Source organism: Penicillium hordei, assembly GCF_028827395.1.
Source record: "Penicillium hordei strain IBT 12815 chromosome Unknown utg000001l_segment0_segment0, whole genome shotgun sequence".
NCBI lineage: Eukaryota > Fungi > Ascomycota > Eurotiomycetes > Eurotiales > Aspergillaceae > Penicillium > Penicillium hordei.
The window spans coordinates 6,698,460-6,724,742 of record NW_026623142.1 but is presented as its reverse complement, the minus strand read 5'-3'; the positions used below and the strand labels follow the sequence as shown (position 1 = coordinate 6,724,742).

Genomic DNA, 26,283 nt, shown 5'->3' with positions numbered 1-26,283 from the left:
TTCATTTAAGACCAGAAGAAGAAGAAAAAAGTACTGAATTATCATATAAAGAACAACATGAAAGTAAATTGCCTATCAGATATGGTAAAATCCAGTAACAGGGCGGATTTTACTCCGCAAAGTCTACTTCGGGGACGGTAACCGGGGAACGATGTCATTATCTTTCCCCGAGATCGGCTTGCCAAAGCGAATTTTCGTACTCCGCACTGCATCGAGGTACGATATACTGCTTTCTTTTCATATACAGCAAGCCTTCCACCTCCAATCATGAAAGTCAGCCAGGTACGAACATGGAATTGCAACGACGGAAAATGGCATGCTAATCTGTCAGCTCTATGTCTATCCGATTAAATCCCTCCGACCAACAACAATCACAGAGGGAATCCTCACCACACGCGGCTTTCAATATGACCGCCACTTCATGCTCCTCAAAGTCATCCCAGCCGAGGATGGCTCCGGCACCACGACCCTGAAAAACATGCATGTCCCGCACTTCCCAGAGATGGCCCTCTTCCACACCGACATCGAGTATCCGAAGACAGAGAAGGACGGCGGAAAACTAATTATCACATACCACGCTCCTCTATCAGCTCTATCAGAGTCAAAGTCAGCCCCCGAATCCCGTGTAACTAATCGACTGGAAATCCCACTCAAGCCCAATCCAAAGAGCCTCAACCCTTTCAAAGTCATGATGCACAAGAGCCCAACGACAGGATACAACATGGGCGCAGAGTACAATGACTGGTTCAGCGCCCGCTTCGGATACCCCGTAGTGCTAGCCTACCTTGGACCGCATTCGAGAGAGGTGCTTGGCACACTGGCGCCAGGAAAGAAAGACAAAAAGACCGCGCTGCGCAGCATACGTGAGAGTCTAACGAATCCTGACAGGGAATGGGAGCGGCTTCTCCCGGTTCTTATTGTCGCATCCGCGATCAATATACTCCTTCAGGGCGGTACCCTCGTCCGCGACGGGATAACCCCCCAAACAGCTCGCAGTCTCACGCCCACGCTCCTTTTCACCGCTAGTGCGGCGGTGCTATATTACTTTTACACTCTGCACGGACAGCACGAGGGCCGCATTACTTTTGCGGATTGTGCGCCTTATCTCGTTATCTCCGAGACATCCGTCGATAATGTCTCAGCGCGGCTTCCGGACGGGGAAAATATGGACCGCACGAAGTTCCGGCCTAATATTGTTGTCTCGGGGGCTGGAGAGGCTTTCGAAGAGGACTTTTGGGGCGCGCTGACTTTGGGCAATGATCTGGGGCGTGGGTCGAGTAAGCTGTTGCTGACGGGGAATTGTGTACGCTGTCAGAGCCTTAATGTTGATTACGAGACTGGGAAGATGGGGGCTGGTGAGTCTGGTGCTGTGCTTAAGAAGTTGATGAAGGATCGTAGGGTGGATTCTGGGGCGAAGTTTAGTCCTGTCTTTGGTAGGTATGCTTTCCTGGAGCCGAAGGGTGAGGGGATTAGTCTGAGAGTTGGGGATGAGATTGCGGTTGCTGAGAGAGAAACCAAGAGGTCTATTTTCGGTGAGTCTTTCTCCTCTTTTTCTGGCGAACTGTGGGAGTGGACGCTAATTGGGTTCTCTAGATTGGCCTGGCATGACGAATTGAACCTAAATCGGTTTTTTCTTTTAGTTCTATATCGATATGGACATCTGTATCTAGATAACGGGGAAATTGACGTCATCTTGAAGATTGGAATATACAGATTTCGGATAAAACTTTTATCCTAGAACAATTGTAGCTAGGTTGCAAGACTCTAATCAAACTACATATATGTACATCGTAGCTGAAACCCGAGTGAGAAACATAAGAAAGCAATTCAATTGGTAGATAATCACACAGCCACAGTTACGTCACAAACAAACACCGCCCCTAATTGCCCCAAAAGTAGTCACCTGACTTACTTGATCCATGGAAAGGCAAACCAAAATGATGTGGGACTCGGATTCGATTTCTAAGAATAACTTGCAATAACTTTGAACGACAGTTTCGTTCTTCCCTTGCATTTTATTGACTTGTGCAACTTCATCTTACACATTTGCGCTGTGGTCAAGCTAAGTCCAGCCTTACCGAACTATTCAGGGACTGTGGCTCAAGCCCCTCCAATCATCACCCATACGCCGCTGCCTATTCGGAGTCCACACTAAACTGCGACTCTCACGTTCACCTGTCACGCATTCAACCAAAGCTGCATCCGACTTGTGTCCCACCTGTGACGCTTCTACCTCTTTTCCAAGACCTCATCGGTCAGGTGTCAACCATCCCGCAACCCGGTGCATAAGGCATTGCTGAGCCCCGCCGCGGGTAAGCTGCCGCAGCAGAAAAAAAAAAAAAGAGCGAACGTAATCGTTCCAAAACATAACCGTTACAATCGCCATGGATCCAGCCAATCTGCGCCGGAAGGACACCACCAAGGGTCCTCCGCTGCGGATCCTGTCTCTAGGTTAGTATTATCTCTCTTCCCGGCCTATATCAGACTCAGCTGACCTGAACAGATGGCGGTGGTGTTCGTGGCTACTCCATGCTTATTCTCCTCCAGGAACTCATGTACCGCACCTATGTCGAATGCGAAGGCAAGCCTCCGCGTCGCGACCAGATTCCCAAACCCTGCGATCACTTCGACTTGATCGCTGGTACCGGCACTGGCGGCCTGATCGCTCTGATGCTCGGTCGCCTCCGCTTGGATCTCGAGACTTGCAAAGAAGTATACGTTCGTATGACTCGCAAAGTATTTGAGACCGACAAGACCATCGCTGGTATCCCCTACCGTTCGACTTTGTTCAAGGCCTCGAAGCTCGAGGAGGCGATCCGGGAATGTGTACGGGAACATACAGTGTTCGAGGCGGAGGGAAATGACACGGGAAATGCCCCAAATCGTGATTCTATGGCTTCCATGACAAGTTTGCCATATAGCCCAGCCTCTATTCCGCAACGCTCTATCAGTCGGGGCAGTTTCAGCACCGCTGCTGCTTCGCATCCAATGTCTCCGACGAGCCAAAGAGGCTCCATTTTCCTTAATGGGTTGCGCTGGGGTAACCCAGACGCGTTGCTTTATGATACCCGAGAAAATCGGACGAAAACGTGAGTTTTACAGTGTGAAAACATGGGTCGTTGGTACTGATATGAAAGATAGTGCCGTCACTGCCATGTACAAGGGCACCCCGCGCAAGGGATCAGCTGTCCTTCTACGGTCCTACGACTCCCGCCGAGAACCTCCACCTGAATTTGATTGCACTGTCTGGCAAGCAGGACGTGCGACATCCGCGACGGGGCTTGCTTTCAAGCCCATTCAGATTGGTCAACACCATTTTATTGATGAGGGCCATGGAACATTCAATCCCGCGCCACTGGTCCTTGATGAGGCTGTTGTGAATGAGTGGCCAGGTCGAGATGTTGGGGTCTTTATCAGTGTGGGAACTGGAAAGCGCCCATCTGGTACTAATAACCGACAACATGAATGGTGGGAGGATTTCTTCGGCGACTCATTTGGCACATTCGCTGAGGCGCGGCGTCGGCTGATGACGAAGATTGAGGGCTGCGAGGATATCCACAATGATATGCTTCGAGACCGTCTCGCCAAACGCAATGTCAGCAAAGACAATTATTTCCGCCTCAATGTCGAGGTTGGCGTTGGCGAGTTCGGCATGAACGAGTGGAACCGGCTAGCTGATATCAGCACCAACACACGGCAATATCTGGCCAGGCCTGAAGTCAAGAAGATGATTCTAGAAGCGGGTGTGAGATTTGCTAAGATTGATCGCATGAACCGCCGGCTGGCGAGCCACGCCGCAGCTGGCGGGGATCGCGACGATCTATCCTTCGACCTTGCGACTGAAGAGCTCTCGCTTTCTCCTCCCGTCCAATCACACGTTCCACCCCCTGCGCACTTTGCTGTCGAATTACCTGCAGAACTACCTGCAGAGTTTTTACACCACGCTCCGTCTTCACAAGCGCCGCCACGTATTCCAACCGTGGTGACTACATCACCACCGGATGACACGCTCCCAGTTCATCCAACACCTCAGGATAGCATACCTACTTCTCCACCCCGGCAATCTGGCAGTGACTATCGTCGAAGCCACGAGCTTGCAAGCCGCCCAAGCTCGCAACAACAGAGCTCGCCTACCCGCAGTGATGAATATTTTACAACCTTCAATGGCATGCCATCAGCACCACCAGTGCCACCCAAGACGCCCATCCCATACCCGGCTCAAGAAGACGATGGTGGCGTGGCTATGCCCGCACCGCTATTCTCCCAAGCAACATCGTCTACTTCGAACACTAAAGTCCGACCTCCTTACCCAGTTGATGAGCCACCACCAACGGTGAACCGACAACGGAAGCCTAGCTACCACGTGCGGTGATCCGTGATCCCTTCTCGTGTGCTTTCATCTCTCGGCGTTTTTTTTTTGTTTTTTTTTTTACATGTGCATCACGCTGTTTTTGTTTCCTGCTGAATACCCCTCTGTTGAGACGGTTTATTAGGGCTGAGAGGGTGTTTTGGGCGCATGCAATTCTATTTATTGGGGGGAGGGGGGCTGTCTTAGTTGATCCCCTATGAACGATGGTCAGTGCTGGCCTCGTTGGGCATAATGAATGATGACATTTATGAGACAGCAAATGTGGAAACTGATGTTCTGTATAATAATTATGTGAGACAAGAAAAAAAAAAGCATGACACTTCTATATTAGGCATCCATGTAAAATATACAAAGTACGTATTTCTCATGGGCAAGTCAATTGCTTGTTGATCTTAGTATACTCCGTATACGGAGTATTGTTGTATATCGTTCATCAAAGGGCAGCCTAATGCACCATCTTCTCCATAGACTAAGCAACATCGGCCGATGCCAAAACTCTGGAAGGTACAGGTACCTGCCGATCATAGCCCAGCCCGCCCTGTTCAGGAGTACCAGTACCTCCTTTCCCCACCTCCCAGCCTCTTTGTTTTGTATATCGATCCCCTTCCCCTTTTCTTGATTTCTTGATTTCTTTGATAATTGTGGATTGTTTATTTTTTTTTTCAATTCTTCAACTCCTGAATTTTTGTCTTAAGTAGATTCTACTTCCTTAAATACTCTCAAAGTCGTATCTTTGCCATCTGAGACCGAGAGTCATAGCGCCAACGGCTGACGTGCCCCCCCTTGCGGAATCTCACATTTTTCTTTTCCTCGTGGACATTTTCCAGAAGCATTCCCAGATCGCCAATATTCTAAGTTACAATTACTCCCCTGTTACAAAAGTTGTTGCGACAGTCCGACTCGAAACCGTTGTTGACGCAGGCCCCTCGTTGATAATCACCCCAGCGATACGCCCAGCCTTTATCGATATCGTGGCAGCGTCAAGTGTTTCAAATAGTCGCTGAGTCTCGTCTTCGGACGACTCTGTCCCCGCGACACAACTCTTCGCCTCTTCCCACTGCTGGTCAGTGTGGGCTTAATCTCCAACTTCCACAATCATGGATCCCAATTCCGCCTTATCGCATGCGAACAACCTCCTCGCCCGCGCGGAATCCTCAGGCCGCCCTCCGGTGTACAAGGCCGTCGGCATTTCGCTGGCTGTCGCATCAGGTGTCTTCATCGGGATATCGTTCGTGGTTAAGAAAATCGGACTACTGAAGGCGAACGTGAAGTACAATGAGGAGGCCGGTGAGGGATATGGATATCTCAAGAACTTTTGGTGGTGGACTGGCATGTCGCTGATGATTGTTGGAGAGATCTGCAATTTTGTGGCGTATGCGTTTGTCGATGCGATTTTGGTTACGCCTCTTGGTGCACTATCGGTTGTGATTACGACAATTCTGTCGGCGATTTTCCTCAAGGAACGGCTTAGTTTCGTGGGGAAGGTTGGCTGTTTCTGTTGTATTATTGGATCAGTGACTATTGCTATGAATGCACCTGAGCAGTCGTCTGTCAAGGATATTCAGGGAATGCAGCATTTTGTTATTCAGCCTGGATTTCTGGTCTATACCGGGTTGATCATCGTTGGAGCTGCTTTTACGGCTCTTTGGGTTGGTCCACGTTATGGAAAGTCGAGCATGTTTGTTTATATCAGTATTTGCAGCATGGTTGGTGGCTTGAGTGTCGTCGCTACCCAGGGCTTGGGCTCTGCTATTCTCGCTCAGATTAATGGCGAGGAGCAGTTCAAGCATTGGTTCCTATATATCTTGCTTGTGTTTGTCATTGGGACACTGCTAACTGAGATTATTTATCTCAATGTACGCTCTTCACCCTCGTGTCTCATGGCTGTGCTAACCCTGCTATACAGAAAGCCCTTAATCTTTTCAATGCCGCTCTGGTCACCCCGACTTACTATGTGATGTTTACTAGCGCCACCATTATCACATCCGCAATTCTGTTCCAAGGCTTCAAGGGCACAGGAATCCAGATTGCAACCGTCATCATTGGGTTCCTGCAAATTTGCGCCGGTGTGGTGTTACTGCAGCTATCCAAGTCCGCCAAGGACGTCCCCGATGCTGCTATTTTCAAGGGCGATCTGGATCAAATTCGAGAGGTTGCCGCAGTAGAAGAACCCGAATCCGAGCCCAAGGCAGACTCAATTCGTGGTGCGGCCTCTATCATCCGTCGCATTTCGACTGCTCGCCGCACTATGGAATCAGATGAAGCCCGCCGTTTCTTCCATGACAAACATGAGGATACCCTGACAGTGCCAGGCGAGAATGAGATAATCGAATGGGATGGCCTGCGCCGGCGCAAAACTGTCATTGGCGAGGGACCAACTATGTCACGACCAATCACTCCACGAACACCCTCGGTCAAGCAGCAACATCCCCCGTGGGGCATGTCCCGGTTGCCCGCTGACGAGCATGAGGAAGATCACCGACCTAGCACCAAGCAAAGCGGTCATTCTTTCATGGATAACATTCGGTCTCGGGCTACCAGCGTGCTTCATCCTTCCCAGTGGAAGGCCATAAATACAGAAGACGAGAAAAGCTCTAACGTCAATACACAATCGGTGGGAATGACAGACATGCCACACCAAAGTGGCAATGCTGACACAGAATACCATGGTGCCGGTATGGCTGGAGGTTTGGAGGCTCCGTTCAACGCAAACCGTCCGCGTAGCGATACACCACGGTCTATCTCATGGGCAGACGAAAAGCCCGACTCCCTTGCACCCGAACCTCTCGCCAACACTACCCGCCGCCAGTTCTCTTTTAACACCATGATGGGCCGTACAAAGACCGACAGCGAGTCTTCCGTGAAACCCACGCCAGGTTCGCCCCGTGGAATCCTACGCCGAACGCACCTGGCAGCCGATATGCGCAAGTCCGCAACTGAGGAAGAATCCCTCGGTCTCGTCCACGGCGACTCACGCCATTCACAACCGGAAGAAGAACCCCTGAACGAAAAGCTAGACCGCTGGTCAAGCGCCGAGTCAGAACTTGGCGAGCCCCAGCCCATGTTCGCAGGGCGACCACACGGCAACTCCGTGTCCAGCAACAATACCGCCACATTCCCCGCCTACGAGGATAATCATGACGACTACTCCGAATCCAACAACCCCTACTACCTCCCGCACAACCGACAAACCACCTCATCCCCAGAACCCCTCTCTCACGAAGAAGACGGCTGGAGACACCCTTCATCGAGGGGCAGCGACAGCAGATCTCGCACACGGACAACCTCTTCTGTCCATGCCCATTCTCGCGCTCCACCTCCTGCCCAATCCTCCTTCTCTACCCACCGCCATCCAAACCCCCTCCCCCCACTCCCTGATATCACGCCTACCACCACCCTCGATCTCATGCCCACCGCAACCGATGCCTCGGGTCTGAGATCAGTCTCCTCGGACTCTGATATGGTAGCGACCCTCTCTAACGAGTCAGGAGGCCACAATGAACCCCCACATGTCTACCCGACCCGCCAACAGAGCGGCTGGCGTCGGCATATGTCGGACAATAGCAGCCATGATGGTGAAACGTATGCTGCACGCGGAGGTAGGGGAAGTTCGTTCAGGTGAACGTGAGAAATCTTCGTTATCTATCTGGCCTATACTGCCATTCTGGGATTCTGATTTATGGCGGATCTATCCTGTTTTCTTTCTCACATAGTATTTTGCATGGCTATGGCGTTGGAAGATTTTGTTGATTTCTTTTTTTTTTTGATTTTGTGTTATGTTATCGAACCTGGTTCTATCACCGGTCTGTACATATACATGCACATGTGATTTTGATTTTGATTCTGTGTATAATGGATGTTATGATAATGGTGCACGATTAATGAAATGAGAACTTCATATACAAGGGTCAACGAAATTAGAGTACTAGAAGTCAATATCCATCATAAGTTAGTTATACCGGCAACGGCAGTGCATTAGTCAATTAAACGAGAGAAATTCCAAAGCAGCTATTCATAGTCATGACGATCAGATTAAATTCGATATGATCATAGATCATTGGGTATCATAAAGTGCACGTAATTGAAAGATTCATCATTCCAACCCAAAAGATTGACCCAAAACCCACTCTATCCGAAACACCATCCATGGCAAAACGCCATATGCAATGCAATGCAAACATAAAAAAAAAGCAAGTCGCTAAATGTCAACCATATCCATGCAAAAGAAGATCACTCCTTCACCCCCTGCACATCAAACATCCCAGCAACACTCCGCTGCCCCTTAGCCGCGACATGCATACCAGGGAACCGGGACTCGGCAAGACGACGTCCAGCTTTGATACTCTCGAGAGCCCTAGCGATACCAACGTCAGAAGAGATCACTCGCCGGTCATTCAACAGCATCATAATAGTACCTACCAGTCCACACTAACAACCTTCACACCTTTCCACCCTCCACGGGCAATTTCCTGCTGGAGCTTACTGGCAGCAAGACCTCCCCCTGCCCCAGAAACAGTTGTTCCACTTCCACTCCCAGTCCTGGTATTGGGTTGTCCGACGAGAACATGCGTCACCGTCTTCCGGGCCATATAGATAGAAGTCTTCGCCCCGTTTGAAGCGAGTAGATGTTTCAACTTGTACTCCGAGATCCGGGGGAGGGTAGAGCCATTGATGAAGATCGAGACACCAGCGAAAATACTCGAAGTCGATTTTAGGTCAAGGGTGGTGCCAGAACGGGAGTCGTGTTGGGATTCGTCTTTTATTTGAGACTTTTCCTTTTCCTTTTCCGTTTCCATATCCTGTTCCATATCCTGTTCCGTTACATCTCGAGCCGGACTCAAACTCCGACCTCCTCCACCAACAACCCTAATCTTCTTCGTCTCCGTCTTGGTATCCTTCTCGAGCTCATCAACCGCCGTTCTCTTGCTAACACCCATAAACGACCGAATATCCCGAACACCGAGTTCATTCCGCTTCGCCACATCCCCGGCTATCATAGCCCATGCACCGGAAGCGGGTATCTTAGGCGGCGATTGTGATGGGCACTTCCCATTGAAGGCACCGGGCACGAGTGTCGACTCTTGTGTTGCTTTGTTCCCTTGTCCCAATCCCAATCCCTTTCCCCGTCCTGGAAGACAATCCCCGCTTTGATATTGCTTGGTTAATTTCGCCGAGCGTGCATCCCGCCATGATGTCGAGCCGAGGAAGCCGCCCCCTTCGGCTGCGCGTTGGTGGCCGGTTGAGGCTGACTGCCAGGGATCGAAATAGAGGTGGTTTCGTGGTTCTGGGGGTTGTGGTTTTGCGGTTGGTTTTGGTTTGTCGGTTGTCATGGTTGGGTCTTGCGGGGTTGTAGCGCGGGTTCCCTTCCGTTATTTGAGGTTAATGGATGTGATACTGTCTGAGTTGAAATTTGGCAAGAAGCCGCCGTGGCATGAAGCGGAAGGAACCATGGTTCGGATGTGTTTTGATTTTGCTGTTTTGGGCGAGATAGGGTAGGTCTGGTCACGTGCTGGGAGGTATGTGACTAAAGTAGAAGTATAATGAAGGCTTACAGTGTCAGGGAAACGAAATATCCAAAGCCAAATACAAACTATGGAAAAGCACAGTGCGAAAAAGAACAAATCCATTTAGACCGGACAAAACCAACGTTGTATGTCGCTAAAGGCATGCAGACCCAGAGTTCATAACCGTTCATTACCATGATAATCATCTCTCTAGTAGAGGGGCAGTAGCAGAAGCAGAAGCAATAGCAGCGCAGAGAAGTAGAGAGGGGAGTAAAACCAAAGCCGAGGCCATGCCACAAAGAATATCCTTTTCAAACCCCAGCGCGTAAATGATAAAGCAACAAATGATAAAAAACAAAAACAAAATAGCAGCTCGTTAATGAAGATGGCTCGTGGTCAAGTCATCACACAAAGAAAATTCGTTCATAAGAGATTCGTCACATCGTAGTCATCGAGGTTTGCGATCACCATCCAAGTCTTCAACAAATGACAAGTTCTTTCAACATATAGGTATCAAGAAATGTTTTTCTAATGTTGGACCGTGAACAGATCTTGCGCCTAGTCCTTCCCTTCTCCCCACACAAGTTAAATATTCCCGAAAACAGCCAAGATTTCAACTTGAAAACATAAAATGCAGAGACAAATGAGCTTCGTTTCGTTTCGACACCGTCGGGTCTGCCAGTCTCGGTCTCCACATGTCCGTGGTAAGACACAGACGAGACCACGACGCGCCATGCGGGTTGTTGCATTGCGCGGTCTATGATGAAAAACAAACTCCGACCGAGAAATAGAACCAACAGGAAAAGAAAAAAAGAAAAGAAAAAGGAATCCAGTTGAAAACCCAAAGGCCCGATGCGAAACCCAGAAACCAGAACCAGAACCACAAGCTGAAAGCTAACTAGAAACCACAATTGAATCACATACTCTCACCGATGGCGAGCCATGACCGCGCTAGGCTTCATCGGCTGAAGAATAGGCGGGCCACCGACCGGACCACCAAGCGGACCACCAAGGGTAGCATCGGTGATGGTCTTACGGCGCTTCGAAGTCTCGTACTCAGCGGTACTCTCGGGAGGACGGATATCGTCGTCCTCGCGCATGCGCTTGCTGCCCGCACTCAACGAGCCATTCCCAGTCGCGTAGACCGGGGCGGTGGTCGAGGCCATGGAGTAAGGGTCCGAAGCACCGTTGGCTGGGGTTCCGCGCGTATCGCTGACGGCATTGTATAGGGTAGTGGCGGCTGCAGGACGGGGGGGAGTGTTATACCCCGAAGCCCAGTGAGGAGGGGGGCCAGCGCCCGTGCGTGGGGTCATGCGACCGGAGCCGTTTTGCTGGCTCGGGGAGCTGGTCATTTCCGGGGTGAGTTGGGAGTGCTCGCCGGTCAGTGAGCTAACGGAAGGGTTTGTGGTGTAAGTGTAGGATCCGCGGTTAGAGTTGTAGCCGGCGTTGTGGTCTTGCATGTACTCCTGCTCGTGCTCGGAGACGGTCTCGCCGGGACCATTGCTCTGACTGTAGCGGTTTGGGTCGCGCTCGGAGGTTTCGGGCTCTGAGGCGCCAGGGCGTGGGTTTGGTGGCGCCATCTCGCTTTTCATGTATCCGCCCGGCAGGGGTTGGCCGTAGCTGGACATTCCTGAATTAGTCAATGGAGTGTGAGGCGCATATTGGGCGTGCGTTTGTGGTGCCGCGGAGTAGTACGGCTTAGAGTTGTCGTAGGGTTGACTTTGGTAGGCTGGCAAGCCGTGCAGGTTGTTGCCCGGTGGGGTGGTTGCCGGTGTGGTTGGCATTGAGCGCTGGTTGCTCAGTGTGGTGTCGATGGACAAGGGCTGTGTGTGGGGCACTTGTCCACCCCATTCGTATGAGCTGCCTTGGTTGTTGACGCCCATCAGGCTGGAGGCGCTGGCGGGTGGTGTGGGAAAGGTGTTGGCACGCTCGAGGCCTGGTCTGGAGCCCGGCTGGCCACTCATCGGGCCTTGGGACATGTGAGAGGACATTGGAGTCTGAAGGGAGGGGTGGTGATGGTGAATCGGGGGTTGCTGAGAGCCAGACGGCGTGCGCTGGGGACCCGGAGGAGGGCCTTCCAAACGTCGCTGCTGAGACTCTTGCACTACCATGTTTGTCCGAGTCTGGTTGGCAGGGTGGTATAGCAGACCACCGATATTATGCACAAATAGTGGGTACAAGAGATCGGTGATCTTCTCCTTATTGGCAAATTCCAGAGCACGCTCAAATGGGATCCTGAAGAGAAGAGTTAGCGACTGATGCTGCACGTGCTGTGCGATCAAAATACATACCAGACACCTTTCAAATGCATCGGGCCAATTTTCACAACATGGCGAAGCTTTTCGCTCTTGAGAATTCCATCACGTCGACCACGGGTCATGCCGGCTACATTGAGCAGCTTTGTACCATTGATCATGTGGTTGTCTGCGAGAAAGAACCAGTCAAAAAAAAAAGCCCCCAATTAACCTTTTCTCACAGAATGAGCTTACCTTCTCGTCGAGCTACACACACTCCCTTCGCTTCCACTTGGTAGCAGAGACTCCCTTCATCTTCCCATAATGTGGCTGTCACTCGTGGCTTTGCTCCCGGAGGAGCCACTTGACCGGTACCATCAAAGACGAATCCTTGTAGCGGAGCCCCGGTGCTGTTCCCATATCCACTTGGAGGGGCGGCGTGATTGCTCACTTGATAACGATCAGAATAATCATCGATCACATTCTGGCTTTGGAGCTTACCAGGCAACGGCAGCAACTGAGCCGGCATCTGGCCACCCATTGAGCTTGGTGGGTGTCCCGTTGGGGGTGAAGTCACGCCAGGGGCGTATCCATATTGGGGGTAAGCAGCCGGGGCGTAAGACGACGCGGGCTGCATCACAGGGGGTTGCCCGTGGTACTGGTAGTGGGACATTGCGCCTGCGGTAGCGCCTTGAGGAGCGTATGACTGAGCTGAAGACATGTGCGAGTGGACGTCCATGTATGGCTGGGTCTGGTTCATGCTGCCGAGAGAAGTTGGGCTAGGATAGTACCCTTCGTTGACCGAGGGGGGAGACTGTATTCAGTCGGGGCGGAAGAATCTAATGAAAGTCGGCCCTGGGTCCCAGACAGGTCCGCAGAGGGCGGGGGACTCCTCGGTTCGTTGACAGGCACTGAAGCACCGGAGAGACTTGTGCGAGCGCTGGAATTGGTGGAATTGGCCAGGGACGGATCGTGGTAGGCGGTCCGGGAGAGGCCCTGGGTGGCTGTCGGCAGGCTGAGAGCGGGGAGTTTGTCGCCGGGCAATAACGGTCGTTCCGCCGCGTGATGGTTGTACCAGGGGATGTCAGCAGGACCGCGGGTATGGACCTGCGAGATCGATGGCAGCTCCAGCTTTTCGGTTGCACGGATAAACGGTTTAGAATAGAGGAATGAAGCGAGCAGCGGACGTAAATGTCGCCCGGCGTGCTATCAATATAGGCTGCAGAAGCCTTGGAAACCAGAGGAATTTGCGAACGTTGCACGGGAAAAAGAGAAGACAGAGAAAGAGTTGCAAACGAAATATTCAACGGGGCTTTCAGGATCAAACGTTGGAGAAAGAAAAATATAGCAAATTGATGCAAGATGCAGGCGATGCAGGGGCGTGCAACTATCGTAATGAAGCTTCGTAGAAGTCGTTATCCTTTTGTGAAGACTCGGGCCTAAACAGAAGCGCAGTAAAGACTTTTTGAAGAAGTAGACGAATTCAGAGAGGCACAATGGTCGTCAGAGTCATTAACAATCGTCGAACACATCAAAGTCCGGAAGCTTGGAACTAAACAAAAAAAAAAAAAGTAAGTTTTGCAGTCGTTTCAAGGTCATGCAGGAATCATGTCATTGAAGAAGAAACTCTGAAAATGGAGCGCATTGAATGATGAAATAAGGCCGAAGCCGGATGAAGGTAGGGGGGGAAAGGTCAAAGTCTCAGACAGTCGAGGGATGGGGGGGGGGCGGTTGAGAAAAGAAGTCAGACGTACAGAAAGGTGGAGGCTGGGGTGGTGCAGCAAACGCATCCCTATGCACTGCAGGCTGGATAGATGGCGTTTGAAAAAGGCAAAAAAGAAAAAGCACAAACAAAAGATAGAAAGTAAAATATTAAAATAAACTGGGAAAAGGGCAAAGGGCTCTTAAAATAAAAGGAAATCGTACAGTGAAACTTAAGCAAAGCGGTTAAGAGAGGGGAAAAAGAGGTGAAGCGAAATGACGCCGAGCCGCAGCGGGAAAGTCGATCAGTGGAGGATAAGAAGAAGCTGACTAAGGGTCGTTCTTTTAAGAGAAAGAGAAGAATATTGTCTGCAGAAATCCCGGCTTGCCCCGTCTTTTGAGGGAGAAGAAGAGAAACAGAAAGAGAGAGAGAGCCCATCGAATCAATCACAGTGGACCCGGTGGAGAGAGAGAGAGTGTGAGTGACTACCAGAACCGTGCGTTCAGATCATCCTCTAGACTCGATATCTGCTGGGGTTTTCTTTTTCTTTTTCTTTTTTTCTTTTTTTCTTTTCTTTTTTGCTTTTTTTCAGTCTTCTCTTTTTTTTCTGATTTTTTATTTTTATTTTTTCTTTTTCTTGCTTTCCATATATTATCTTGATTTTCTTCTTTCTTTTTTTTAGGGGTAAATATTTATAATTATTATTCTACGCCACCAAGTAAGGACCATTCGGATCAGAGTTGAGCGTCCAAGGTAAATCATTTCCTTTAGTATTAACCAGGTTGACCAAAATTAACTAGCATTTCCCAATTCGTACGGAGTATTATAACCTTGAAAACTGTGCTCCGTAGGGACAAGTCAAAGAGAAATATTCCCAGCTGAGGATCCTGGTCTGTGTGACAGGCAGAAAAGCAACATGTTGATCAGCCGGGATAGGCCCGCTGGATCTGGGAGTTGATTCCCTTAGTGGAGTCAACCGATCAGATTCAATTAATTGATTACTTTAGGAGAGGGTTACTCTAGACCTCTAGATACTATTTCTGGCTAGGCAAAACTGGCAAAACTGCAGGAGTAGGATTCATCCTTGTATTTAGTACTATATACCATATATCCTATAATGCGATAATTCTATATACAAGGTAGTCATGTTTCATAAAATGTAATAAACACCCCAGGCATTTCAGAAATAGCTGAGACGGTTCGTCTCCACGCGCGCGGGTCCCACTCAAGTGAACCATGGGTGGTCAACCGGGGAGGGGGGGGGGGGGGAGGGAAGAACGGGGGAAACACATCCACGGTTGAAACCGACGTTAATGGGTCGAAACCACGGTTAAGATACTATAATTACCCGAAGAATACTAATACACAGGTACAAAGTACCTAGGCACTATAGTGCATTACTAGTACGGAGTACAGTTGGAAATTCAAATCTCCCGACATATCTTTCATCGTGCAAGACATCTGTCAGTGGCTGCAGAGAGGGGGAGAAATGTAAAAAAATTAAAAATTAAAAAATTAAAAAAAAAGGCCCGGCAATGCGCGGCGGCTGCACCGTCGATTGCGGATTGCACTCTCCCGCTTCTGGAGTCAGCGCTTGCACCATTTCCCCTCTAATTGGGGTATGTTACAAGCTAACACCTGCAAGGTCCGTCTTAAAGAAACGGCTAAAATCAATCTCAGCGCCAAAACAAAATTCATTCTAAATCATTCACCGGGCATAGGCGGAGCCTTGTCCCCTCTCGGATATCTTACTATTAGAGGTGACCACCGGTCGATCGCTCCGGGTCCTCCGTTCAAAGACCTACGGCTATACCCGATTCAAGTGGACCATTGCAATGCTATCTATTTACAATCATTTCAGCCAAGAAACAATCATACCAAGCCCTTTTTGTTTTCTTTTTATGGTTCGGGACGATCTAGGCGTTAAGACGGGCCGTGAGTAACAGTGGAGAGAGAAAGAGGAAAGAAGCACGTCACACCCTAGGGATGCAGAGGGGAAAATCAGTGGCTCAGAGGGAACCACGAAACACGGGTGGCTTGAAGTCGATCAAGGGTCTGTTCTCTCTCTTCCAATGCCTATCAAGTACCAGGAAGAGACCAGTCAGAGGCTAGGCGGTTACCGAAACAGTTGAAGAGAAATGAGAAAATTAGAGAGAAAAAAGCAAAAAGACAAATCGAACAAAAAATTGGAGAAAAAAAAGAGAGCTTTTAGTCCAGAATTTGTCCACCCAATTTTAGCCCAAATTGAAATGAGATGTTCATACGTAGCATCGTAATCTCAACTGAGAGACCCCATGATGATGCATCCAGAAACTCCTCTTTTCTTTTTTTCTTTTTTTTTTACTATTTCTTTTGTTTCTTCTATACTTATGAACGTGGATCCTATTCCTGGATAGAGTCTAGAATTAATATACGGAGTACACCTAACATCGTTCATAGGCGGGATAGCCGGGATAATAATCCTCCAAGAATAAGAGCAAATAATATGAATATTTGTTTTGAGTTTCGATTTTATTTCCCCCATATATTTACAGGCTATGCCCAACAATAAAAAAAGATGTATAATAAAAAAAAAGCCCAGAGCCAGATCCCAGTAAGGGGGGAGTAAAGAGACGCTGAACATCAAAACCAACTCGACCCCAGTACACCGCTAATTTCTTCCTGGAAAAAAGACCATACAACAGAAGCCAAGGTGAAAAGAGGGCAGGGCCAAAGTCCCCTTGCGTTTAGTCCTTTTTTTATTACTCTATCTTATTACTACGTACCTATGTATTCTCCACTAGCAGACCTAGACTATTCACGGACTTGATTTCCAACTTGAAAATCACGGTTCAAGGTTGACAGATGTCAATTCCCACGTATTCCGTAAAATAAAAAAAGTGACAGCTAGGGATTCACCGATTATTATTATTATAATTTTTTTTTTCCCAGTCCTACCCTAATATGCATTGACCATACATATAGATGCAATGGTTAATTTATGCGATTTCGGGGAGATCATGATCGGAATACGATTTCCAGTTTTCAAGTATTTGCATTTGGATTTGGATTCTGCAAGTGGCGTCTACCACACAGACCCTTGAGAGGTCGGTGAACATGGGGCCGGGAAAATACGGGCCAGATCCTGGATAATGATTAATATATATGTTGAATCCTTGGCAGGTTCTCTAGTCTGCAATAATCTTCTGGGAAGTAAGAATACCTAGTTTCTTACTCCGTACGGAGTACAGACATTCAGGCCAGACACGAAAGCAGGTACTAACCAGCTTAATACGCTAGGCCCAGAGAGCTCCGGGAAAATTAAAAGAGAAAGAGGGGGCCACTGACAGACCCCTGCACAGCTCGCTATCGACGGCCCGATACCCGCTGCACATACAGCATACAGTAGTTTAGGGGGGGCCATGGGGAGGGATCCGCCTGAATCGACACACCATTTCCTTACTGGAAAAGGAAATGGCCTTCCTTGAGGATTTGAGGGCTGAATGATAAAAGGATGGAAATGAGGGAGTGGGCCAGGACTCGGTTGTGGCTTTTTTATTACTTTCGATTATTCTGTTACCTTCTTCCCCGACAGAAATGAAGAAATGAGAAATGGAGAATATTAATCAAAACCAGCTCAAATGAAAGATCCACTATGAATCCACCCAGTTATTGGTACGGCAACTCCGCAATTCGGGTGTGATGCATCATATCGAACCGTTGAGCCGAAAATGTAAGATGACCTGTTCATATATGATAGGTATACCTAGGAGCAATATTATAAGTATTTGAAATATCTCAATCATTTACTCACCCTGTGCTCCGTCCTCCGTAGTAATTGACTCTGTAGGAGTAGAAATTAAATAGAATATAATAATATAATTCATGTGTCAATTCCTTTACTGATCGTCCCTCCGGGGCTTTCCGTGTATCAACTCGGTGGATCGTAGAGTTAAGAGGTTACATACGGAGACTAGAGAAATCCTTCCAAGGTTTAGTGTCTCTCCATAACAAGCCTCCCATAACTAGAACCTCCACTTCAATGTTTACGTCGTCAATCTCGCGTCGATCGACGGGTTCGTCCGTACCTTGCAGCGAGTTACCCTGCAGACTTTGTCCGTGCAGCTTTCAGGCTTTTCTTATGAGAACAGAGGACTTTTTTTTTTAATTTGGGGGTTTTTTTGGCTTTCTTTCTTTTCCCCCTGTTTCTCTGGCCTTTTTTTTTCTTCAAGTAGCACTATTATCATATACAAATTATGCGGGGCTCTTGTTTGTTCCTTTTTCTACCCTTGTCTATAATGTTTCACCAGGGGCTGCCATGCTTTCCCCATGCTGTCCCTCACACCAAAATATGCCCGAAGCCGTCTGGGCAGACGTTGATGCCAGATAAGGCCGTCAGACTGACGATCGGGGACACGCACAATGGGTACAAGGCCTTTGAGGGCGTGGGTGGTACAGCATAATTACGGAGTACCATTGTACAGCGTGAGACTCGGACACGAGGAGAATTTGACTAAAAGCCGATGGCTTACAGGGATGTTCCCTGCAATTGATGTGTTGTACAGGATGGGGCCAGATAGCGTCCGTATAGCCCCGTCTACTGCTACCATAGGCCCACGGTATCCAGAGGTACTTAGCCCAAGTAGGTATAGGCGTGGACATATTTATATATACAACCCTGAAACAATATAACATTCGAATTGTGACTCTGCTTTTTTTTTCCATGTGACTTAAGTGATTTGCTGTGAGCCAGACGCCGCCCACTTCCCTCGCGCGAATAACAACGCACCACGAAGCCAGGATCTGGCGTGATGGAACTAGGCTGGGGCCGTGCAACCTTGGATTTAACCTCGCATTGCATTTTCCCGTGGAGCCAAGAGATCGACTGCACGTTCATCTTGCCTTTACACACTCTAGTGCTTGTGTAGCAAAAGAGGGGGGAGAAGAGGCCCAACAATAGTTGAGTATGAAGTAATTATTGCATTGGGTATTTCGCATGTTGCATGTTGAACAGAGTACAATATAACCATATCTCCTAGTGAATTCCTCTAATTCAAAAAGAAATAAACAAGAATAAAAAAAATAAAAAAAATAAAAAAACCCTTCTTGAATAAGTCAACTGTCGTAACCGTTAGCAAGCGCCACTATTCTCAAGTCATTTACTCCATTCGCTTTTGCTCCAGTGACCATAGTCTAGTTCAGAACCAAAATATAAACCTGAAATTCCTCATATCTCCGAAATAGCTAGGATGGCTCCGGCCAAATGTGTAACGAGACTAAAATCCCATCCAAGCCAGCGGCGCCAATGATTGGCTTTTCACTCCAGCAGCCCGCCGATCGATGATCCAACGCAACAATGACTGGCTGCGGCAACAACCACGTAGGAAGGGCTAGATCGTGTGGATTCACCGCCAGTTGGCCCCCCCCCCCCCTGCGTGCAGACGTGGCACAGAGCATTATCCCATACTCCGTAGCTCCATCTGGGTATGCAGTGACCCGCTGTTGTGGAGGTTTAATGTTGGGATGTATGTCGACCGTTGATTTGTATGGGGTTATGTATTATATATTCCTTATAGACTACAGTGTATAGGTGAGACTAATATCCACGATTTAAGATGAACAAAAAAAAAAAAAACAAAAAAGGGAGATATTCCCAAACCTGCCGATGTCGGGCTATTTTAGCCGATCGGCACAACGTCAGAGGGCAGATAAGGAAATGTAGAAATGTAGAAAGCATAGAAAACATAGAAACATAAAGGTTTAACTTGGATGTACAACGTCCAAACATGCCACTCTTGTGAGATGCTTTCTATGTCGTACAAAATGTACTGTACCTATACTTCAAGTCCACCACCTTCTGCACTACCCCAACATTTCAGCCCATACAAACCAAAGGAGCTATAAGCATAATCATAATCATAATCATAATCATAATCATAATCATAATCATAATCATAATCATAGATCATGAACTTATCTGCAAAGCCCATGTGATACTAGCATTTGTATCAAAATAAGCAATTCTCCCCCTATGCTATGTCATCCCTGAGAATGGCAATGATAATTCCCCCCCCCCCCAAAAACAAACACGAGTCTAGAACAAGGAGATCCCAGTCTGGAACACCAGGCCTAATCCCAACAGGACACAGAATAAAAAAATATATCCAAATAAGCCCCAAAAGAGGAAATGAGTAGTCGGCTCACCGTCTCTTCGTTGTCTCAGGTCACATTTTATAGTATGTACTTGATCATCTGACACCAAAACACGCGCCATCCACGCTTCTATCTCCCCGGAGAGGCGTCACTAGTCAATCGAGGAATCCAAATACCATGCAACGTGCAGCCCCCAAGCTGCAGGTATCATGTACGATGAACCAGCGCCTGAGTGACAAGCTAGCTGCCAAGTGCCAGCGCAGGGCAGCCAAGACCAAGCGTGTAAGTACAAGTGCCGCCCACAGACTGGGTTGCTGTGCATGAGATAATGTACATGTACATAACTACGGAGTAGTCAGAATCCAGCCTAACTACTCCATACTCCGTATTACCCTATGGGTGCGAATCATTCCCGGGCTGTAGGTTAGCGCGCGTGGGGATTTTCCACATTCTCGAAGCATATCTGCCATTCATATTGTGCATGGAGTGCATATAGGGTGAATGGGGTGGATAGTGCAGATAGTGTCGTGGATGTGTCTAAGACTCTATTGGATTGTATTTTTTTGCTTTTTTGGGGAAAATGGAAATTTATTTGCTGTGGTTGATGCGGGTTTAGGAATGTCTGGGGGGGGATGGGGGATGGGGTTGGCAGTTCACTGGAATCTTCCAAGGTTCTTACCTATGTGTTCAGGCCTCACAGCCTCGCAGAGGTACGTATTCACCGCTGGTTGAGGACCTGCATCGACTGCAAGTCTCGTGTCAAGGGATAACCTGTGTTTGTGGTGAGCTGGTATTGGCGGTGGGAGGTTGGTATATCCCTTGATTAGGGATTGGGATGGCGGGATTGTTGCAGATTGTCGTAGACCGATTGTTTCCCGTGGGAAAAGGGTGGGAATAGGTTTGATAGACTTGGTCCCGACTTTTGGCTGGGACGGCTAATAGAAGCTTTGGTTGTATACTTATTCTTTGGCTTGTTCTTATGCTTATGCAGTTATTTTGTGCTTTGATCTCGATCTGATAGCGGTTGGCGATGATAATGCAATCCTTTACGCACGGCGGATCAGTGCTGACGGCGTCGGTGCATTGACTCGAGAGGACGGGCATATCTGCAGTGCTCTGTGCTCTGTACAAAGTAGACTTGAACGCACTTCTAGAAGGCGTGGTGGATGCAGTATGCTGTCTCCCGTCGTTCATGTAGGGATGCTACGGTTCCTGCTGATAGATCGCCGGAATGGATCATATATGTACTGCCTCAGTAGAATATATATAAGTCAAAGTGTATGAGGTTGAGTCTTAAGCTTCGATCGGTAGGTTTGAGATATATGATTTGATATCTCGGGATGTGGTGCATCTTCAGATATATATCCCCCCCTCAAGTTGAGAATATGAGTGGCATAGCTAATATAGATCACAGTTTCTAATCGATAAAATGAAAAAGTCGCAGCGAGAAGATATATAGATACATAAACACAAAGAAACTGGGCATAATTTGAACGAAAGAGCGTATTTGTCCATTGAAGTAACTCTAAAGCTAACAATATTCCGACAAAGTTCTATACCGGACCCAACCATATTCATCATTTTTACATGGCATATCTCATCAAAGGTGTAGAGCATAATCACACATCACGGCTGGTATATTCATCGCTTACCAGCCTGAGCAAAGATCTGCTGCCAAATGTCGATCCACTGCTGATGCTTATATGACAATGGACGATGGGGGTTGCGGAAAGTGTTCGAGAGGATCTCGCGCAGCCGGCTGTTAAGGATTTTCAAGGCTAGCATAGACTTCCAATCGCGCACAGCGAATCGAATACGGTTCGCGTCAATGGAGACGACACCTGAATACATCTATTTTGGCGGTGGTTAGCTGATTGTCAGAAAAGGAGACAGAAGGGAAGGAAGGGAAGCACGAAGAATGATCAATGTCGTACCTTGAACTCAGCATCACCACACAGCAAAGCTATGGCGAAATCGTCCACTGCGCTGGTATCATGCGCATTGAGATTGCGGGCACGTGCCATGATGCTATAGTATGATAGCCATTTGACGGACGAGTCCGCCCTCTTGTTGACAGAAACAGCGGGTAGTGAAACTGTCTGGTTGTTTCCAACGTTGCGCCAGCCCTTGCCTTCGCGCGTCAGAAGCTTAGGATAGAAACTCCAGGCGATGACCGAATTGATCACGACATCGTTGTTGCTGTTGACATCGAAGTCTTCAGGGATGATAAAGAATTGGCGGTTTCGGCTGTTGGAGCGTGCACTGTGGGGTTGGTTAGCATTTGTCAGGCTGAGATGTGATGTTTGGACGAAAGGCTCTCTTACCGGTTGAGGGCCGCTTTCTGTGATGCATCTAGGGTCAGAAGACCCGCGTCGGCAATTGATACTACCAATTGCATCTTGATATCTTCGATCGCCAGCAGTGTCTGCGCGCTGAGGAAGTTCTTTCGGCAGAAAGCGTATTCATTGGACCCCGGTGTGCTTCTTGTGCGTCTCCAGCTGCAATAAGCATTGTATACGGTCAAGAGATCGGAGTCACCTAATGTCTGTTAGTTATCAATTGTGGGAGATCGATATATTGGGACATACCTCTTCGGAAAGACGCTCGTGCGCCATCGCGTTGTGAGTTGGATCCGATTGTGTTCACAAATGGCGACTTGGAAGAAAGGATAGCAGCAATGCTGACAGTCGCATCCAAGCACCGGAAGAAGGCTCCATGGATGATCATTTTGCCGAGGAAGACATCCAGCGGTAGCTTTGCCAGTTGTGTTCCGAGGGAGGTTAAACTCTCGTTGCTCGTCAGGGCTTTAACTTCCTTCAATGAATCAATGGCCCGGCGAATATTTTTAGACGACGGCGGATCAAGAGCTTCGAGGAGTGTCTGCTCCACCTCTCCTAATTTGCAGATCTTCACACGAAGCACCAGATCCTGCAAAGAAAGGCGCAACAGTTCAGGGGTTTGCTGTTCAGAAAGCAGCTTTTCATGGCGGTGTTTAGTGAACAGGTGGAAGCAGATACCGTTCTGGACACGTCCAGCACGACCGCGACGCTGTTTAGCGTTCGCACGCGAGATGAATGACTCAACCAGACGGGACAATTGACGTCTCTCATCAAAGCGCATGATCTTCTCCTTTCCTGCGTCGACGACGGCTGTGATATCCGGGATAGTGATACCTGTTTCTGCAATGTTCGTTGCAATAACAATCTTTCTTGTGCCTTCCGGAGGTACATTGAAGGCCTTTTCTTGGTCCTCACTGGCAATTGAAGAGTGAAGCGTATGTACAATCCATCCCCTCTGGAACATTGGCTCGGACAGGATCTCGTCGTTCAAGCGACGGATTTCCGCCAGTCCAGGCATGAAGATCAAGATCGCCTTGCTGTAGTGAGCCATCTCCGGGGCCGTAGCAATCTTCAGAAGCAATCTCTTGATCAAGTCATAGTCTAGTCTGTACTCGTCAATGTTGATAACAGTCTCTTTGGTCTGTCTAGAGTACCCATCAAGACTGGCTTGGAGGCCCCCTGTGGTGTCGGCATCCGTGGGTGGGTCATCCATATCATCGTCAAGGACTGTGTGTTGGGCATCTTCCGACAGACGGTAGTTGGTCATCTCGACCGCATCCTCCAGATACTTCATTTCCACGGGGAAAGTTCGCCCTGGGATGTTCAGAACTGGCACCCCGCCGAGATAGTTCGAGAAACGTTGCGCATCAAGGGTGGCTGACATGAGGATGAGTTTTAGGTCAGGCCGCTTCTCCATGAGTCGTCGGAGCACGATCAGAAGGAAGTCGCTGTCGATAGTGCGCTCGTGAACTTCGTCGAGAACCACATGAGTGATGTCTTGGAAGTCGTCGGGCCGTTCGAGCATTCGTACAACCACTCCCGTTGTTCTATAAAATATTAGTTGAGCAACCACACAGTAAAAACCAGAGAGAAGTGAAAACTTACGCATAGATCAATGGCGTGGATTGAGTAAACTTGCTTTCCAGTCGCACCGCAAATCCAATGAGAGATCTATTCGTGCCCACGTCGTTCTTGCTCTCACCAAGCTCCTCGCTGACACGCCGAGCAAGGGAGATTGCAGAGATACGGCGGGGCTCGGTCACATAGACTTTGCATGGTCGGCCTTGGATCATCTCGTGCTCGAGAATGAATGACGGAATCTGCGTACTCTTTCCGCTACCCGTTTCACTGCAAATGATCAGAGCTCGGTGATCGTCGAGCGTACTCAGGATCTCATCTTTAAACTCCCAGATTGGGAGGTTCATTCTACCTTGCATCATGCGGTGATAGGAGGGCGTCGACGATTTAGCCATCCATGCTTCTTTCAAGCGGTCATCAATACCCCCGAAATTGTCGCGCGCAGACCCCTTCATCTGCGTGCCCGGCTTGCTACCAACGCCGTTTCTCTTCCGGAAGTTGTCAGATAGAACAACATCATCTTCGAAGGTGCCTTGGTTCTCTTGGATCAGGCGCTTTAAATCTTTTACGGTAGTTTTGTCGATTTCGTCCTGCTGGGTCTTCTGCAGTGTTGCAAACTCAGTCCAGAGTTCTCTCCAAACAGCTGGCAACCGCAGGTAGGCCTTGCCCTCCTTGGAATTCTGTGGGAATAAGATGAACAAAGCTAGAGTCGACACGTATCCCTCAGCCTGCTGCGCATCTGGCGTTGTAAGGGCATCCATTGACACAAAAGTTACCAAGGCATTCGATTTGTGCGTAATCGATTCCACTGCTAACGGGAATGGGGTTTCCTGGGGCTTCGACCATCGGATCTCCAGAGCCTTTCTGTTCGAATGACTTGAGGAGGAGAAATCTTGGTAAACAACCATGCAAGACGAGTCTCTTGATTTGCAAGTTTCCTCCAAGACTCGCCGTGGGCTCAGGCCGGTCGATTTTCCAAAGTCGCGGAGTGTGAATGATGCCTGGGTCTCTGGAAGAGAAATGTCTAAAATCGAGCCTGAATCCTCAGCTTCACCTTGGAACAAGTCCCCGAGGGCATCCTCCATTCCGTCGATCGCAAGGAGGGCTGGGTCTAGCTCTTCGTCAATCTCGGGCTTTGGCTGATCTTCTGCATCGGTCGGAGACTTTTTCTTTCTGTCCACCGGGCGCCGAAGGAATGAAGCATCCTTTCTGAGCTCATCAAGCTTTTGCTCCCATATATACTCTGCTTCTCGGCGTTCGAAAAGGACATCACGTTCGATCTTAGCAATCTTCCGCTGCAATTTAGAGGCTTCAGGGTCATTCGACAGATTGCCAGCGCCGCTGCGACCTTTCTTGCCCTTTCCGGCGCGGTCGAAGAGATCTGGCTCCAGGCTGTAGAGTTGAGTCTGCAGTTCCAGCCATTCGGGAACCATGATATCTGGGTCGACTGAGCTGTCAGAATCATATGAAATAGGAGGGGCAACCTTTGCTGCCTTCCAGTCATCCTTTTTCTTCCCTTGCTTGCTTCGATTTTGGGATGAAACAGGAGTCGAAGTCCCTGAAGCTTTCGATTCTGCCAAAAAGTTAGCATTATGCCCTAATGGAAAACCTCAGGCTATAAAAGGGTTTACCTGTCATCCATGAGGTGACACTATCCGTGTCTTTCAGTGGGCGAGTATTTGTCTGTGTGTAAGAGGGTAATTCATTCTTATCACTGTGCGTAGCCAACCATTCAATTGCTTCATCAAGGTTCCACACAACATCCCGACCGGCACTGGTTGAGTTGCCTGCAAAATATTGTAAAACATGCTTCAGTGCATCCTCGACGCGCTTTTCTGGGAAGTTGAGTTTGAGCAGTGTTTCCTTCAGGGTCCAAAGCTTGTTGTATAGATCCTCTTCAGAACCCGCCTGTTTTGAACTTGTGATCCGTCCACTTGCTATGAGATAGTCATGCTCTTCGGTACCAGCCAGTTCGAGAATACTGTCTTGAATATCTGTCGGTAACCACTCTAGAAGGCTCAATGTTACTGATTGCTGTCGAAAAACGCGGCGTTCGTTGTCCAGCTTGGTGACCTGGCGCGCTGCGTCATTTTTACACTTGGCAGCGTATTTATCAACCAGAATCTGGAGTTCTGCTTCTTCAAGGTGCTTTTCCAGTTCCTCCGGTGTGTAGTCTTGTAACGATGATGTTGTTTGTGGTGCAGTGGCGTCTGCAGTGCGTACAGCAGTGCGTTCAGGTTGCGACTCGGTTTCCGGCGTGGCTTTTGCTTCTTCGGTGGCTGAAGATGGTGTTGATATTGCCTCTGGCTTAGGCTTTGAGGGCATAGAGACTGTCGCAAAGCCTCGAGCCGGGTTGGAGGCGGGCTTCTTCTTTTTCTTGCTGCTCGGCGGCATTATGGCTTGAAGTATTAGCGGGCCTAGCAGA

General features: G+C 48.8%; 7 protein-coding genes across 7 annotated transcripts; 3 read left to right on the top strand and 4 right to left on the bottom strand.

Moving 5' to 3' along the window:
- Positions 1–267: 267 nt before the first annotated feature.
- On the top strand, positions 268–1,616 carry N7537_002550 (MOSC domain protein; the record flags this gene model as incomplete). The annotated part of the gene is made up of 3 exons (XM_056893608.1): positions 268–282; positions 332–1,532; positions 1,594–1,616. 3 exons carry the CDS (start codon positions 268–270, stop codon positions 1,614–1,616), a joined length of 1,239 nt encoding a protein of 412 aa, XP_056758603.1.
- Positions 1,617–2,384: 768 nt separating this feature from the next.
- On the top strand, positions 2,385–4,372 carry N7537_002549 (putative Patatin-like serine hydrolase; the record flags this gene model as incomplete). The annotated part of the gene is made up of 3 exons (XM_056893607.1): positions 2,385–2,451; positions 2,504–3,089; positions 3,142–4,372. 3 exons carry the CDS (start codon positions 2,385–2,387, stop codon positions 4,370–4,372), a joined length of 1,884 nt encoding a protein of 627 aa, XP_056758602.1.
- A 1,094-nt stretch (positions 4,373–5,466) lies between these two features.
- On the top strand, positions 5,467–7,991 carry N7537_002548 (DUF803 domain membrane protein; the record flags this gene model as incomplete). Its single annotated transcript, XM_056893606.1, has 2 exons — positions 5,467–6,225; positions 6,276–7,991. 2 exons carry the CDS (start codon positions 5,467–5,469, stop codon positions 7,989–7,991), a joined length of 2,475 nt encoding a protein of 824 aa, XP_056758601.1.
- A 608-nt stretch (positions 7,992–8,599) lies between these two features.
- Positions 8,600–9,732, bottom strand: N7537_002547 (uncharacterized protein; the record flags this gene model as incomplete). The annotated part of the gene is made up of 2 exons (XM_056893605.1): positions 8,600–8,723; positions 8,789–9,732. Coding segments are annotated over 2 exons (1,068 nt in total), but the record flags the coding sequence as incomplete, so codon positions are not given.
- A 726-nt stretch (positions 9,733–10,458) lies between these two features.
- On the bottom strand, positions 10,459–12,846 carry N7537_002546 (KilA-N domain-containing protein; the record flags this gene model as incomplete). Its single annotated transcript, XM_056893604.1, has 4 exons — positions 10,459–10,630; positions 10,804–12,108; positions 12,165–12,297; positions 12,363–12,846. The coding sequence occupies 4 exons, from the start codon at positions 12,844–12,846 to the stop codon at positions 10,459–10,461; spliced, it is 2,094 nt and encodes a 697-aa protein (XP_056758599.1).
- A 17-nt stretch (positions 12,847–12,863) lies between these two features.
- On the bottom strand, positions 12,864–13,620 carry N7537_002545 (uncharacterized protein; the record flags this gene model as incomplete). Its single annotated transcript, XM_056893603.1, has 2 exons — positions 12,864–13,313; positions 13,603–13,620. 2 exons carry the CDS (start codon positions 13,618–13,620, stop codon positions 12,864–12,866), a joined length of 468 nt encoding a protein of 155 aa, XP_056758598.1.
- A 7,962-nt stretch (positions 13,621–21,582) lies between these two features.
- Positions 21,583–26,252, bottom strand: N7537_002544 (putative ATP dependent RNA helicase; the record flags this gene model as incomplete). Its single annotated transcript, XM_056893602.1, has 6 exons — positions 21,583–21,792; positions 21,876–22,203; positions 22,266–22,479; positions 22,530–23,827; positions 23,886–25,431; positions 25,490–26,252. The coding sequence occupies 6 exons, from the start codon at positions 26,250–26,252 to the stop codon at positions 21,583–21,585; spliced, it is 4,359 nt and encodes a 1,452-aa protein (XP_056758597.1).
- Between the last annotated feature and the right edge of the window lie 31 nt (positions 26,253–26,283).